This window comes from Myotis lucifugus, unplaced genomic scaffold (assembly GCF_000147115.1).
Source record: "Myotis lucifugus unplaced genomic scaffold, Myoluc2.0 scaffold_3, whole genome shotgun sequence".
Lineage (NCBI taxonomy): Eukaryota > Metazoa > Chordata > Mammalia > Chiroptera > Vespertilionidae > Myotis > Myotis lucifugus.
In genome coordinates, this window is record NW_005871051.1 from 12,207,781 (window position 1) to 12,223,272 (window position 15,492).

A 15,492-nucleotide genomic window follows, 5' to 3' on the forward strand; every position below is an offset into this window, starting at 1 on the left:
TTTAGAAAACACAGCAAAATTTTCGAATTCATTTCCCAGTAGATTCATTTAAAAAGTTCATTCCACACCAGTCATATAATAGATGTGTTGTCTTGGGTCTTTTTTGTCAGAGTTTTGAAAGACTTTCTTGGAACATGCATGTACTTCTAGATTTGCCTTCCCTTTCAAAATGTCTCCATCTATAACACTGTAGCGCACTGTTCAAAAATCTTAAGGAGCTCAGTTTTGTCCTTTGGCATGGAGGGAGAAAGTGTTTCATTGACATGGCACTGGAAAAACAAATGAGCACTTATTCTGTGCAAAGGGATGGATCCCTCTTGGCACAGCCTGGAGTGCAAAAATAGGAGGAAGCTGGTCTCAGGATAAATAAACAAGAACCTGTCACCGTTGGGACCGATCATTCTCCCAGCTGCTCGGTCCACTCCATTCTGTGGCATTTAGGAGTCAGGGGAAGACATTGTCTCCTTCATGCTTACACAGCTGAGTCAGGCCTATTCTTGGACCCTGGGGGAGGGACCAGTTTGAAAGGATGATTAGATGAGCATGCTTTAAAGAAGGTAGCCTACCTGTGCAACTCAGGCCTAGATCATAGATGCTGTGAACTCGTGCTTCCTAGATGGGTCTTTTTATTATTACTTTCTAACACTCCTCCCTGAAATGGTTTCATTCTTATGTGACCGAATGGTCGACTTGTAACCTCCAACCCTGTAAAGGGACTCCTAGGTAGAGCGGATTTTAACCGACTTCATATTTTAAAAGATTTGTGTTTTAACAGCCTGGTGGAGTATAATTTGCCCTAAAATGCAAGTCAAGAGGCCCTTGTCCTTTTCTCATTCTGCTAACAACCAGTTTTGCAACTTGGCCGAGTTACTTCATCTCTCTGGATCCCGTTTCCTTCGTGTAAAGAAGACCTGTTGATACATATCCCTATGCTTCCTTTTTATTACAAAGTCAACTGCATTTAATTTTCAAGGAGTGTGGCACCCCAAAAGGCCTGAAATCGTCTTTCCCATGAGATGAGGAGGGTTGTTGGAGAATCTGGGGACACTGCGCTGCGGGTTTGGGAGCGAGCACAGCACTCTGCGTGACATTCCCCTGTGCTTTTCAGTGCTCAGACAAGTCCTGCCTGAGGACACCTTCTCTGAAGAAGAGAGTTTCAGATGCCAACCTAGAAGGGAAAAAGGACTCGGGAATGCTGAAGTACATCAGACTGCAGGTATTGGCACCTGGATCGGAAACAGTCATGGAGCCGTGACAGGCAGAGGGCTCCAGCTACCCTATTTGCTAATGTTTGGTTCATACGGTGCCATCTGGCACAGTGTTGACATGATGGTTCCTTTAATGGATGAGCTAGGGTGCCACCAAGTGTGCAAGGAAAATACCCCTCCTTGCTAGACAGCCAACTTCCTCTGTGACAGGGTTTGGGGAGTATGGCTGTAACCATGCCTCTCCCCTCTCTCCCTCCACCAATGGAGCTAGTTTCTCACTAGTGTGTGGTGGTGGTGCTCACAGGTCTTGGAATGACAGTATCTGGGCTCCAATCCCACATCTGCTGCTCTGGCACCAGGCCTTGGGCAACTTACCTAATTTCTCTCCGTCTTAGTTATCATCCCCTATCGGATTATAACTAGACCCATCTCAAAGGATTATTGCATGGATGAAATAAAATAGTACTCTTATCGATATTGTTATTATAACCAAAGCTCTAAATCATAATACATTTCCCCATGGGGGGAAAATACTTTTTATGATTTTCCGGAAAGTGTTTAAAATAATGGTTAAAGACCTAGACTTGCTTGGAACCTATATTGATTGCCTAAATTATCTGAAATAATGGATTAAATAGGATTTTGTGAGCTAATCAGGGGTAGCAACCATAAGGTATAATAGTATTTCCAGGGCAAAATGCCATCCAAATTCACACTGGTTTAGAAAACTAACTTCCTGAGAAGAACTCCTTTGTAAATTAGAGACTGCTCGTAGTTTTCAGTGGAAATCAACTCTTAACAGGAAAGAAAACAGGATGCTTCAAAAGCCCATCTGGCCTGGCCAGCATGGCTCAGTGGTTGAGCTTCACCCTATGAACCATGAGGTCATGGTTCAATTCCCGATCAGGGTACATGCCCAGGTGGCGGGCTCAATCCCCAGTGTGAGGGTGCAAAAGGCAGCCAATCAATGATACTCTCTCATCATTGATGTTTTGATCTCTCTCTCCCTCTCCTTTCCTCTCTGAAATCTATCATATATATATATATATATATATATATATATATATATATATTTTTTTTTTTTTTTTATTTTTTTTAAAGCCCATCAGGACTCTTAGCACAGATATGTTGGCTGGAGACTCATTTTTCTCCTAGAGCTGTACTTATTCTACAGTTTATTCCTTAGGTGTTTGCAAAGCTATTTTTATGGTGAAAGCATCATAAAATTAGTATGATTTTTTCCTAATTATGTACCAACTAATAAGGTATAAAGCTTATAATATGCCATGCCAATAAATATGCCCTATTTTAGAAGGTATTCTAAGGTCATTTAAGGAAAGTCATTAAAGTCATTTACGGGAAAAGTGGCACATAAGGCTCAAGGAGAGAAGAGCAATCACACATGTGAAGCCATGGTTTCCATCTTTCCCAGGTGATGAGTCTGTCGCCTGCTCCCTTATCTCTGCTCATCAAGGCAGCACCAATTCTGACGGAGGAGATGTATGGGGATATCCAGCCAGCTGCCTGGGAGCTCCTGCTCAGCATGGATGAGCACATGGCTGGGGCGGCAGGTAAGGAAAGACCACCTGGAACCCTGGTCCTGCTGCCACGCATCCCGGTGTTCAAACAAGAGAGAGACGCATTTATTCCAGTTGCACTCCTAGGTCAGAGGGACAGCAGTTGTTAGGACTGAACAGAGCCATGCACTGCAGTGAGACAGGCCTTGGCTCTGGGTGTCCTCTCCATTTCACTGGATAGTTTGCATAGGAGCAGTGGGTCTCTCCCGAGGTGTCACCAAATTATAGAGAATGGTTTTCTCCAGAACCTACATGGTCTCTATATTTCACAATCAAATTCTTCCTTTTGTTCGATTGCCCAGATTTACCATGAACCACCATCATTTGCTTTCTTAAATCTTATGTGAGCCATGTTCTATATCCAAATTACAATATCAAAACAAATTTGTTGAAACTGAAGTGACATGCCCAAAGGCAGTAGGTGCAAAATGTGGGTTCTTCACTTTTTTTCCTGCTTTTTGAACATATTTCTTTAGTTTTATATACTTATTTTAATTGCAGAGTACGCAAGGTGATAGTTCAAATAACACAAAAATGTATGAAGGTAAAAATGTAACTCTTTTCCCCTGACTCCCAGTCCACTTCTTCAGAGGCAAAAATTTTTAAGTATCTCAGGACCCTTCTGGGTACACTAGGCGTATGTATGTATGTATGTATGTATGTATGTATTGCATGTTTCCTTTTTCACACAAATAGGACAACACCATTTACATTTTTCATTTATATCTAGGAAACCATTTTTTAATTTTAAGAGTTTATTTCTTAAAATTCAATTCAAATTGAGCAGTGCCAAACCAGAAGTGATGAGGAGCTCTCTAACTGGAGCTCAGGGAGAGACTTTTATAGAGAAAATACAGAAGCAAAGTAAGACAGTTATTGACTGGCTATAACTTAAAGCCTAGTCAACTGTTTGTGATTGGTTTTCCTTAGTGTATTGATTTATATCCTTGAGGCATTTCCAGGCTAAGATTTTGGCTTGCTTACACAGGCACCCATGGCATTAAAGCCACATCCCTATAATGGCCTCCTTGTTTAATTCATTTAACAATTTCCCCCTTTTGGTTACCTTCTCATCTGAGATATTGATCAAAAAATTGGTATTAGCACCAACTTTCAGTCACCATTAGAGTTCAGTTGCTTTTGTCTCATTGTGAAATCCATAGGCTATGTTGTCTGATCTGTGGAAGCCTTGTTTTTTGCTGTTCATCTCTTTGTTCATTTTATTTCTGTGTCTCTAAGCACAGTGATGTGCCACTGATAGCTGTGAGCGTGCATATCAGACCTCTAAGAGGACAGAGCAAACCAGAGAGACTTCAGTGGTAACTGTTAGGAGGATAATACCAAGAAACTGAAGTATACTCCTTAGCCAGGGCCCCCATGAACCAAACCAGTGGTATCAAATAAATCAAAGAATGTAGCTGAAAGGGCATGAGCCAGTTGGCCTGTTCGTTAATTTCTTGCATTTGCTACAATACAGAGGTGCTGACCTGTACAGTGTGAGGTATTTTTTGTGACACAGACAATAAGAAAATCATTCTAAAACCTCCTTAGCAAGAAACTTCTGGGACTTTTGTTGTGCAGGTATGGCCTTAGCAGTAGATTCAGCAATAGTTGCCAGAGTTAAGGTGCAAAACTCAAGTGGTGGAAAGGCAAAAGAAATAAAAGTTTCATAGGAAGGGGGGTGGGGGAGGAAGAGATTAACCAAAGAATTTATATGCATATATGCATAACCATGGACATAGACTATAGGGTGGTAAAGACCTGGGGCGGAGGGCAGGGGCAGACTAGAAGGAGTCAATGGGGAAGTAAGGGGACATCTGTAATACTTCAACAATAAAAATAATTTAGCCCTAGCCAGTTTGGCTCAGTGGATAGAGCCTCGGCCTGCCCCGGTTCGATTCCGGTCAAGGGCACATACCTCAGTTGCAGGCTCCTCCCCAGCCCAGGCCCTGGTCAGGGCACATGCAAGAGGCAACCAATTGATGTGTGTTTCTCTCACATCAATGTTTCTGCCTGTCTTTCCCTCTCTTCCATTCTCTCTAAAATCAATGGAAAAATATCCTCAGGTGAGGATCAAAAGAATAAAAAATAAATAAATTTAAAAATAATAACGTAGAAATCATGTCACTACACTTGCTATATGATCCAGCCATTCCCCTCCTAGCACAAAACAACAAAAAGAAGGATGAAGACCTTGATCTGTGATCATGGGAGAGTTGTTTGGCCACAAGATGGCGTCTGCTTCTGGGGAGGAACCTCTTAGTGAACTTGAATTTTAGATTTCCCTCGGGCGTACAGTTCCAAGAATCTGGAGGAGCTCTTTTTAGTTGGAGGATGTAGAGCCAACATTCAAGTCCCTGAAGTTTGGCCGCCGTCTGTATAGTGAGGGGGACCTAAAATGGTTCATTTCTAACAGATTTAAGGGCAGTCTTTATTTTTAGTGATTCCAAGTCAGGAGGGTGGGAAAAAATTGGAAACGTTTGTTAGGAGAGTTGAGGCAAGATATTTGAGGAAACTATAAGAATTCAGGATCCAGTTTGGTTTATAGATATGTAATAAAACCTCAAAGACAATGAACAGGCCTAGAATCTGATATCTACAAATTTGTATTATTATTTTCTACCAAAACACATTTTTTCATCAACAACCACCCTTATTTCTATCAAAGACTATCACAGTAAGATGAATTTGTTTGCAAAATAAATCTAGTCTTGTTAAAGTTGGCTTGATCATTTATATGAGTGCAACGAGAATAGTGTTTGACCTCTTTTTAAATGTGCTTTCCTGGAACTTTTCATAAGAAATCTTAGGTTGGGCTTTTAAAGGCCTCTCCAGACTAAGAAACCAAGCCAAAAACTCACCATCAGACTTCACCTACAATAACTATATAGTATTTCGGTAAATTTCTCTCTTCTTGAAGTCCCAAAGATACCAGTTCCTGGGCCTACCAGGAAGTGATCTTCCTCACTCACCTGGAAGCCTGCAGGGAACCCTGTAAGCAAGGTACCAGGCCAGTTTTTTCCGAGAGGCTTTTATTGGCTCCGTCAAGTCAACCTTCATTTCTTAAAACTGTTTGGTCATATCTGATTTCATGCATATTCTCATTTTTCATTAGCTTTATAACTCATGGCACCTGACCTTTCTCTTATTGTCATTTATATTTCCTGGAAATTAAAACAAAAAGTCCAGCTGGCATGGCTGAGTGGTTGAGCATCTACCTATGAACCAGGAGGTCACTGTTCAATTTCTGGTCATGGCACATACCTGGGTTGCAGGAGGCAGTCAGTCAATGATTCTCTCTCATCATTAATGTTCCTAACTCTCTGAAATCAATAAAAATATATTTTAAAAAAACAGCAATGGTAATATGATTTATTAAATCTCTTTCAGCTTCTCAATCTCTTTCTCTAGGAAGGGTAAAAGTTAAAAGAGTGTATAAGGTAGATTTTATTTTTAACACAACTGATGTAACTGAGATAGTTTTTAATTGACATTTTTATATTTTCTTCCTGGGTTATTATAAGGTACCTCTAGCCACTTCCTAAAAGGGATATTTTAATATGCAGTCTCCTTTTTTCATTTGCTTCCTCTGGCATTCACTTTGCCCTGTGAGCCAACGCAGACTTTGCATAGAATGAGTTATTCTATTAAAATGTCATGTTGTCGCTGCCCTCACCCCAGATATCAGAAGACTGAGGTTGGCACATAGGATGATGTTTGGTTTCCAGTGACTGAGGTTTGCTTTTGCCGATGCTGGTGGCCTGGCTTGATGAGCTCAGAAGTCATTTTCAGGAGATGGGGGCAATTCTCCCTTCTCTCCATCCCCTGAAACCAAGCAGTTAAAAGATATGTGGCTGATGAATGGCTGACTGTCTCTAGCTGCCATGTTCCTGCTGTGTGCGGTGAAAGTCCCCGAGGCCGTGTCCGACATGCTGATGTCAGAGTTCCAGCACCCGGAGACGGTGCAGAGGCTGAACGCCGTCCTCAAGTTCCACACACTCTGGAGGTTTCGCTATCAGGTCTGGCCCCGGATGGAGGAGGGAGCACAGCAGATTTTCAAGGTGAGGGATCCTTCCCACGTGGGAATTAGATGAACAAACCCCACCCAAACGTTGTTGAAATCCTTGAATCAAGTCTGCAGTGTATGGCCCAAGAGATGCTTCTTTTTGTGTTTCTCTGATTATATAAACTTAACTCATCCGTGAATGAATTCTTATTGTTAAAAAATAAAATATAGAAGAACATAAAGTAAGAAAATCAAATCTCTGTAAACCTCTAGATATCACTACCATCCCCAGAGGTAAGCACTTAAAAGTTGGGTGTATAATCATCCAGACATTTCACTATATATACACAGATAGACGTATTTTGGAGGATGGGGTGATTAACAAGAATAGGGACCATCTAGTTGAAACCCTTCATTTGATTAATGAGTAAACCGAGCCCTAGAGTGGTTCATCCTATGCTCTATAACATCCTGGGCTCCGTAAGATTATGTCATAATTATACTTCTGAGTCATTCAAACTTACTCTTCATCTTACTCACCTCATTCTTTTGATATCAACTAACAGATCCCGCCTCCCAGTATAAACTTCACCCTGCCCTCGCCAGTACTTGGAATGCCATCTGTCCCCATGTTTGACCCGCCGTGGGTCCCTCAGTGCAGCGGGAGTGTCCAGGACCCCATTAATGAAGACCAGTCTGTGAGTAATAGGCACTTTCTTTCCCCCAGGCTTCATCGTGTACATGTAAGAGAGAAGAACAAGGAATGTGTTCGTATGTTTATTTGTTGTCATAATAACATAATAACAACACAGAAAATCAGCTACAAAGGTCTTTTGTTCTTGTGAATAGCACAGAAGGAACTGACACCTGGATGAGCATTTGCAGACTTTCAAACCAACACAGTTTTGTTTTTATAATCAAAGCAGCAGCCACCTTGTAAAGATATTAAGAGTTGATTTCTTGGCCAAAGGTAACACTTTTGCCTCTATTTGTTATAAAACAAGTGTTTTAAACTTATAATACATAAGCTACCCCAAAGTTAATGATATTGGCCCTGGATAAGTAAGAAAAAGTGCTGAGTTGGTAGCTCTTGTTTCCTTGTTTTGACCTGAGTCCATTCTTCATCTTGTTGATTTCCAGTATCATCCTCACAATCATCACTGTGAGACCTCAGGTCTTAGGCTGCTCTAGTAGGCCACTGCTCTATGTAAGGTAATTTATAAATAGTTAAATTTAGAACACTTTCTTTATAGACAAGAGCCAAGTATATGTGCCTTTTGAAAAAATGAATCTTCAAAATAACACTTTTTTACCTTTTAAATAGCATTTTTCTAAATTACAAGAGTAATGTAGAGAAAAATTTTTAATAAAACAAAAATAGAAAAAAACACATCTCTTTGCACAAACCCGTGATTACAAAAGTATAGGATATAGGGTAATGGTATGTAAATATTAAAGATTTTTTTTAAAATATATTTTTATTGATTTCAGAGAGGAAGGGAGGAGAGAGAGATAGAAACATCAATGATGATAGAGAATCATTGATTGGCTGCCTCCTGCATGCCCCACACTGCAGATTTAGCCCACAACCTGGGCATGTTCCCTGACTGGGAATAGAACCATGACCTCCTGGTTCATAGGTCGATGCTCAACCACTGAGCCACGCTGGCTGGGCAATATTAAAGATTTTTGATACATCTCACAAAATATCTCCAGGAAGGTTGTACCATTTTAACCTTATACAATAGAATGGGAAAGTGCCCCTTTATTCCAATTAACTAGTGTTCTTTTTTAAATGCCATTGTGAATGGCACAAAACATTATTTTGTTGTTTCTATTCCAGCTTGTTTAAAAAGTTAGCTGAATATGTGAAGTCAGGTTAAACATATTGCATATCACACATACATTTTTTATACATTAAAGTTTTCTTTGGGGAACTGTTTGTTTGAACTCTGCCCATCAAAATCTTTTATTTTAATTCTTTTGCATACAGTGCCTTTGTATCTGATGGTTTTTATGCCAAAGAGAATGTCATTCCTGGTTCTTCCCCCAGATGTGCAATCATTTCATCATTTGAACCACTGGCATAAAGATCTTTGATTTTTCTCCCATACAGGTGATGGGTTCATTTGAGCCAATCACATTCTTTAGTCCATCAAATGTCCTAAATTCAAACCAAGTGCCCTGGTTAAACTATCTTAACCCCGACTCTGAAAATGAATTGCTATTTAGCCCATCAAATGTCCCAAATTGCTATTGTGCCATTCATTATATGAAGCCATTAGTCTTATGTTAAGATCCTGCTTAAAGGGACTTCTATGAATGCAGCCCTTTAGAACAGTGGCCAACAACTCTTGTCTGTCTCTAAAACCCTATATGACCACTGGCAACAAAGAGATGTGCAATAACTATTATACATAAACATTACTTCATATTGGCAGTGATGAACTCCTGTGATCACTGCCCTGCTCTGAGACCACTGACTGTCCCCAAAACCCTTGACTTGTCTCAGCATAAACATCATGATTGAAGCACTGTATGCAGAATGAAAGTATTCTCCTTTATTGTGTCTTTATCTGTTATGCCTTAGCCAATGGTAAACAAAGTCAAATTTTACATTCAATTTATAACACCAGCAATTCTCATAATTTCCATCAGTAACTTTGTTTCTACAAATATTCAGTATTTACACTGTGTTAATGTATTTATCTACAAACTAGAGGCCTGGTGCACGAATTTGTGCACCGGTGGGTCCTTTGGCCTGGCCTGTGGGAGGGCCGAAACTGGCTCTCTGACATCCCCCTATGGGTCATGGATTGCCAGAGGGTGCAGGCCAGACTGAGGGATACCACCAGTGCCCGATTGGGGCCGGGGAGAGATGTGGGAGGTTGGCCAGCCAAGAAGGGACTGCAGGAGGGCTCCAGGGCGTGTCCGGTCTGTCTTGCTCAGTCCCAAGCTAACTTACTGATTGGAGTGTCTGCTCCCTGGTGGTCAGTGCATGTCATAGTGAGCAGTTGAGGGGCCTTAGCATATCATTAGCATATTACACTTTGATTGGTTGAACAGCCAATTGGTCGACCAGACACTTAGTATATTAGGCTTTTATTATATAGGATATTATGTGTTTATACTGTGGTAGATATATGAGGTTAAAAATGAAATAAATCACATAAGTAATGGGTTTATATGAGAGGTAGATCTCTTTCCTCCTCCTTTCCACGATTCTAACTTTCTCTTTTATTAACCTTGTGAAATAAATGACCTTCATTTAAAACCAGTTCAAAAATGTAGAGTATTAAAAATAATTTGTCTTTAATGTTTAAAGAGTGAATCATTGATATCACCCCAAATCCTAAAGGTAAAATAGGATTTTTTTTTTCAGAAATCACAGACATTCTTGAAGAATTATTCTGATTGAGTGAAAAACAATAGCTTAGTTGTACCAACCTGGGAACTTGGTAGACAAACAAGTAAATCTCCAGGAACTTAGATCATATGATCGAGGCACTAATGTTTCCTGAGGACAGGGTACCACATTTGTGTAATTTATTGGAGCACTCTTTATACTTGTGACCTTACAGAAGAGTTGCTATTCAATAAACTTGCCTTCATGTCTCTATAGAAATCCTTTTCAGCCCGGGCTGTGTCTCGTTCCCATCAAAGGGCAGAACACATCTTAAAGAACTTGCAACAGGAGGAAGAGAAGAAGCGTCTTGGCCGAGAAGCCAGCCTCATCACTGCCATCCCCATCACCCAGGAGGCTTGCTACGAGCCCACCTGCACACCCAACTCAGAGCCAGAAGAAGAAGGTGCCCTCTGCACATAGGACTTCTTTGGGGGCTGAGTCACAGGAAAGGGAAAGAGCTTGCTTTAAAAGAAACATTGATAATTTTATGTGAAATAAGGTCATATGCTCCCCCCTCTCTCTCTCTCACCTCCTGACACTGTCCAAAGAAAGAAATATTTTCGTTTTCTAAATGATCACAGTCGGCCTGTTTCAAGAGGTGAATGTTAGCCACACTGAACAAACCAGTATGAAAATGGACCAAGCAGTGATTGAGATTCAGGAAACAGCTAAATCTAGAGTGTTTATAAAAGTAGATGCAATCAATCTTTTATCATTAAAAATGGGATGAGTCTGTTAACTACCTTCAACCCTCAGAAGTACAGACAATTTGTTGGTTGGTATCAGAAAATGACTTAGGAACCATTCTAAAATCAGTGATTCTCTGCCTTGCTTTTGTGGAATCTTTGGGAGGAATTTTGTCTTTCTGTATATATTTTTTCCTTTTCTAAGTATACTTTAACTTACTTAAGATTTATGCTCTGAGACCACTATACACTTATAATGCAAGTACAGCTAGAGTTGTGATGATAGCTATTTTGTTATGAAACCAAAGTTCACGTTCCCCATATTCTTTGCCAGTAGAAGAAGTCACCAATCTGGCATCCCGCCGACTGTCTGTCAGTCCATCCTGTACCTCCAGTACTTCCCACAGGAATTACTCCTTCCGCCGAGGGTCAGTCTGGTCGGTGCGTTCGGCTGTCAGTGCTGAAGGTGTGTCCTCTTGCAAATATGATATTTATTCCTCATGACATGTGGATTTTGAAACAGTTTTCAGTTAACATTATTTCACTTCACTATACTACACTGCCTTCATTAAATAGCTTGTTTCATGACTTGAAGTTCTAAAATATATTGTATTGAGTGGTAGCCTAAAAAATTTATCGTTGATTTTATCCAGCAATTGTCCTTTATAAGTTGTTGCTGAGGGTTCCATAGACTCAATTGCCAGTTAACAGTTTTAAACTCGGCCTACACATCACAAATCAGAATCTCTAAGGGTGGGACCCACATATCCATTGGTATTTCTTAAATCTATTCAGGGTATTTCAGGGTGTGGCCAGTTCCCAGTAGGATGCTTTAAGAAGCTGTTCTGGAATCATGAAACAACCAAGGAAGACCATAGCTCCTGCTACTTCTGTGATGAAATCTGATTCCAGGGGGGAAATGTGATGCTCTTCAGTCCTAAGAATTTAAATGATCTGCTTCCCTGATAATGAGCAGCTGCCTGGGACTCACTGCTTCATGATTATACAAATTTCATCTCTGATTCATAAAGTCATTGAAAAGTCGTACAGAAATTATGCTTCATGGTTATGCAAATTTTATGACTCATTTATAAAATCATATTAAAAAGTTGTGCAGAGCCGAACTGGTTTGGCTCAGTGGATAGAGCATCGGCCTGCGGACTCAGGGGTCCCGGGTTCGATTCCGGTCAGGGGCATGTGCCCTGGTTGCAGGCACATCCCCAGTGGTGGGCCTGCAGGAGGCGGCTGATCGATCTCTCTCATTGATGTTTCTAACTCTCTGTCCCTCTCCCTTCTTCTCTGTAAGAAATCAATAAAATATATTTTTAAAAAAAAGTTGTGCAGAAACCAATGGTTATCACTCTTTGGCTACACAACCCAGGGGAAATTTAAAAAATGACCAATGCTGATGGAGATGGTGTTAACATAGGGTTAACATGAAGATCAACTGAATAGATTTGAATAACAAGAAGGAAACCATTATACTTATATTGATTTCATGTTTCAAAAGGGTACCAAAAAAATTCAATGGGGAAAGACTAGTCTTTTCAACAAATGATGCTGGGATATCTATAAACCAAAGAATGTTAAATAACTGGTCTTGAACTGAGAAGTGTTGTTGCACTAGAATTACAATACTGAATAAGAGCACCTCGATTATGTCTCCTGCTTCAGATGAGGAGCACACCACGGAACACACGCCAAACCACCATGTGCCTCAGCCCCCACAGGCAGTGTTCCCAGCATGCATCTGTGCAGCAGTGCTCCCCATTGTTCATCTCATGGAGGATGGGGAGGTGCGGGAAGATGGAGTAGCAGGTATGGTTTTATTAGTAAAACCAAATACTTACACTGTTCCTCTGGTATAGGATAGTAAGGTGTTCTTGAATATATTAACTATTGACCACATGTTGAGTTGTTTTATGCATATGTTATAGTTATAGATTTGCAGTACTGTAAATCTATACTGTACTTTAGCACTATCACTATCTCTTCCTCTCCACCTTTATGACTAAAAAAATGCATTTAAACTAAGTAGCTGGGTCCAGGGGCATTGTTCATGACCAGAGAACAGAACACTTATTTGGCCACCTGGAAATGGTGATTTTGGCCACCTTAGAAATCTTAGCTATTAGCTACACATCACTAATGCCATCTTTCCACTTGGTTATCTTTCCAGAGATACTACCCAAAGAGAATAATTGCAATATGAAATGATAAACTAGAGGTAGAGATGATTTACATTTGTAATAGTTTAATATTCTTAATGTTCTAAAAAATACTTAAGATTTTTTTAAATCCTTCCCCAAAAAGGGCAAAAGATATAGATACAATCTAATGACAATAACATCTGTAAACAACATTGTTGTTGAAAACAATGAAATCTTACACTTCAGCTGAAAGAACTTCAAAAATTATTTTAAATGAAAATACCCATGGTTGGTAATAATGGGGGTGGGGGTTTGCAGAACTTCTTTAAGGCAAAACAATAGAGACTAATTAAAGCTTAGTAAATTGCTTGAATACTTTATCTAATAGGTTTATTTCCATTTAAGACAAATGGTCAATTTTCTTTCTCTTCTAAAGTGAGTGCTGTGGCCCAACAAGTCTTGTGGAACTGTCTAATTGAAGATCCATCAACAGTTCTTCGACATTTTCTGGAAAAACTGACCATCAGCAATAGACAAGTGAAGTCCTCTTTTTTATGTGTGGCTATGTGTGTGAACACTGTTAAAAGCAAGCAATGGGCTACATAATGCTGTGCATGCAACATCAGTGTCTTCTGATAATGACAAGGATGAGCAATGTTAAACTTTGTTGTTTTCTTTCTAATTTCTCCATTAACTGATGTCTCCATAGTGTGTGGTACACTGCTTCTGATGACCCTAAGATACCAAACAGATTCTCAGTCTTTTAAACCAAGATTAAATTCAGTATAATTTTCTTAGAACATCTGTTGAACTCTGCTTGGTAGACTGTGTTCGATGCAGGTAGGGTTATTAGAATATGTTGAAACTCTTTATTTAATTGACCACCCTATAATAAGACTGTGCCAAATAAAAGTAGTTTTCTGAGCAATGGTAAAATTCACTGATGACTGAAAATTATGTTCATTTATATGTTATGGTCCTGTTTGCTGGAAGATTAAGTTTAGATTATGAAAGTTAAGGTTAATTGCATTTTTGTTTATCTGCTCTTGGCCTAGCTGTTTCGCTCGAAACCTAGGAAGTAGAACTATGAAGTTCAATAAACCTGGTTTGCTTAATGGTGTCTCAACATAGGTTCTCTGGTCTTCTGGGCTAGGCTCTGCCCTTAGGGAGAGGTGTTTTTTTTGTTTTGTTTTTTTTAAAAAGCCTAAGTTCCTCGCATGTTTCATCACACCTGGCAGCCATAGTAAATAGAGTTGACAAAATATACCACTTTCCCATGATGTGCCTGTGACCTGCAGACACAGTCAAAATTTTGATTTTTTAAAAAGTTGTCCGACTGCTGCTCAGTGATTTCATATATTAGCTCCTAGGAGAAGGTGTTAGAATTGGTTTAAATACTGTGTCACAAATATCACATAGACAATGTTAAAATGTTGAACAAAATGGAAGTCAAATGTGGGCAAAGGTAGGGAATATCCATCCCCCTACTTTTCAAGAAGTGAATTTTATTGCCTACAGCATGGCAGCTGAATGACGTAGAATTCTTTTCTTTCAGGATGAATTAATGTACATGCTGCGCAAACTTCTCCTGAATATTGGAGACTTTCCTGCTCAGACATCTCACATCCTGTTCAACTACTTGGTGAGTTTCAGCCTCCAGTAGATTATAAATGTTCATTCCAAGTAGGAAGCAACAGCATGAGAAAAGGTCTTCCCCTTAACTTGTGACTAAAGGTGAACCGTAGTCAGCTAAATGTCATAGTCAGCTAAGTTCCCCACTGTGTGTGGGGAAACCTCTCCTGGCACAGTCCTTGATATGTGGTGGGTACTCAATCAATGTTAGCCTCCTCTCTGTCTTCCTTGGGCATTATACAACTTCCTTATGTTAGTTCCTAATTTTGGTTTGAGAAAACCTATATGTAGTTTTTGGTCATTTTTCCCTTATCTCACTATTTATACACACACACACACACACACAAATGTTGCCATAGGCGGAAAGTATTTGTAAGTGTACGTTAGTATAGGAACTATCTATGTCTTAAGCCATCCTTTCTGCACCCTCCAGAATTTATCAGTTTCTTTGCATTCTCCTTGCACCCTAAATGGATAGGCAGTTTGGGGACTATTAACATGATGCCTGTTCTTTGAAATTGCACCTTCATCCAGGCAGACAGATGCCAAATAAATTTCTATGCTGAGAGAAACTCTTCTTTCTCCATTACTGTCATTGGTCTTCTAGCAGGTTGGGAAATAGAAGAGTTGTTCATGTGCATCTGTAGCAAAATGGTAAATGTAACTTACACCACAACATTAACGTGCAGAGGAGATGTGTAATTCCTTTCTCCTCTCTATGACTGATTTGGTTTTTCTCCTGAGTGGCCCACCTGCTGGTGACAAGGGAAATAATAAAAATCATGTCCAATCCAGTTTTAAGTTCAGACTGATAAAAATCTATAAAT

The 15,492-nt window shown here is 39.9% G+C and overlaps 1 protein-coding gene across 1 annotated transcript in view; it reads left to right on the forward strand.

Annotated features, from left to right (window-relative positions):
* UNC80 (unc-80 homolog, NALCN channel complex subunit) overlaps positions 1–15,492 on the forward strand; it is a 173,455-nt gene that overhangs the window by 103,702 nt on the left and 54,261 nt on the right. Inside the window, 9 exon segments of the mRNA XM_023763266.1 lie at positions 1,109–1,216; positions 2,641–2,779; positions 6,665–6,846; positions 7,358–7,489; positions 10,414–10,600; positions 11,218–11,349; positions 12,558–12,701; positions 13,470–13,570; positions 14,589–14,675. Coding sequence (XP_023619034.1) covers positions 1,109–1,216; positions 2,641–2,779; positions 6,665–6,846; positions 7,358–7,489; positions 10,414–10,600; positions 11,218–11,349; positions 12,558–12,701; positions 13,470–13,570; positions 14,589–14,675 — 1,212 coding nt within the window.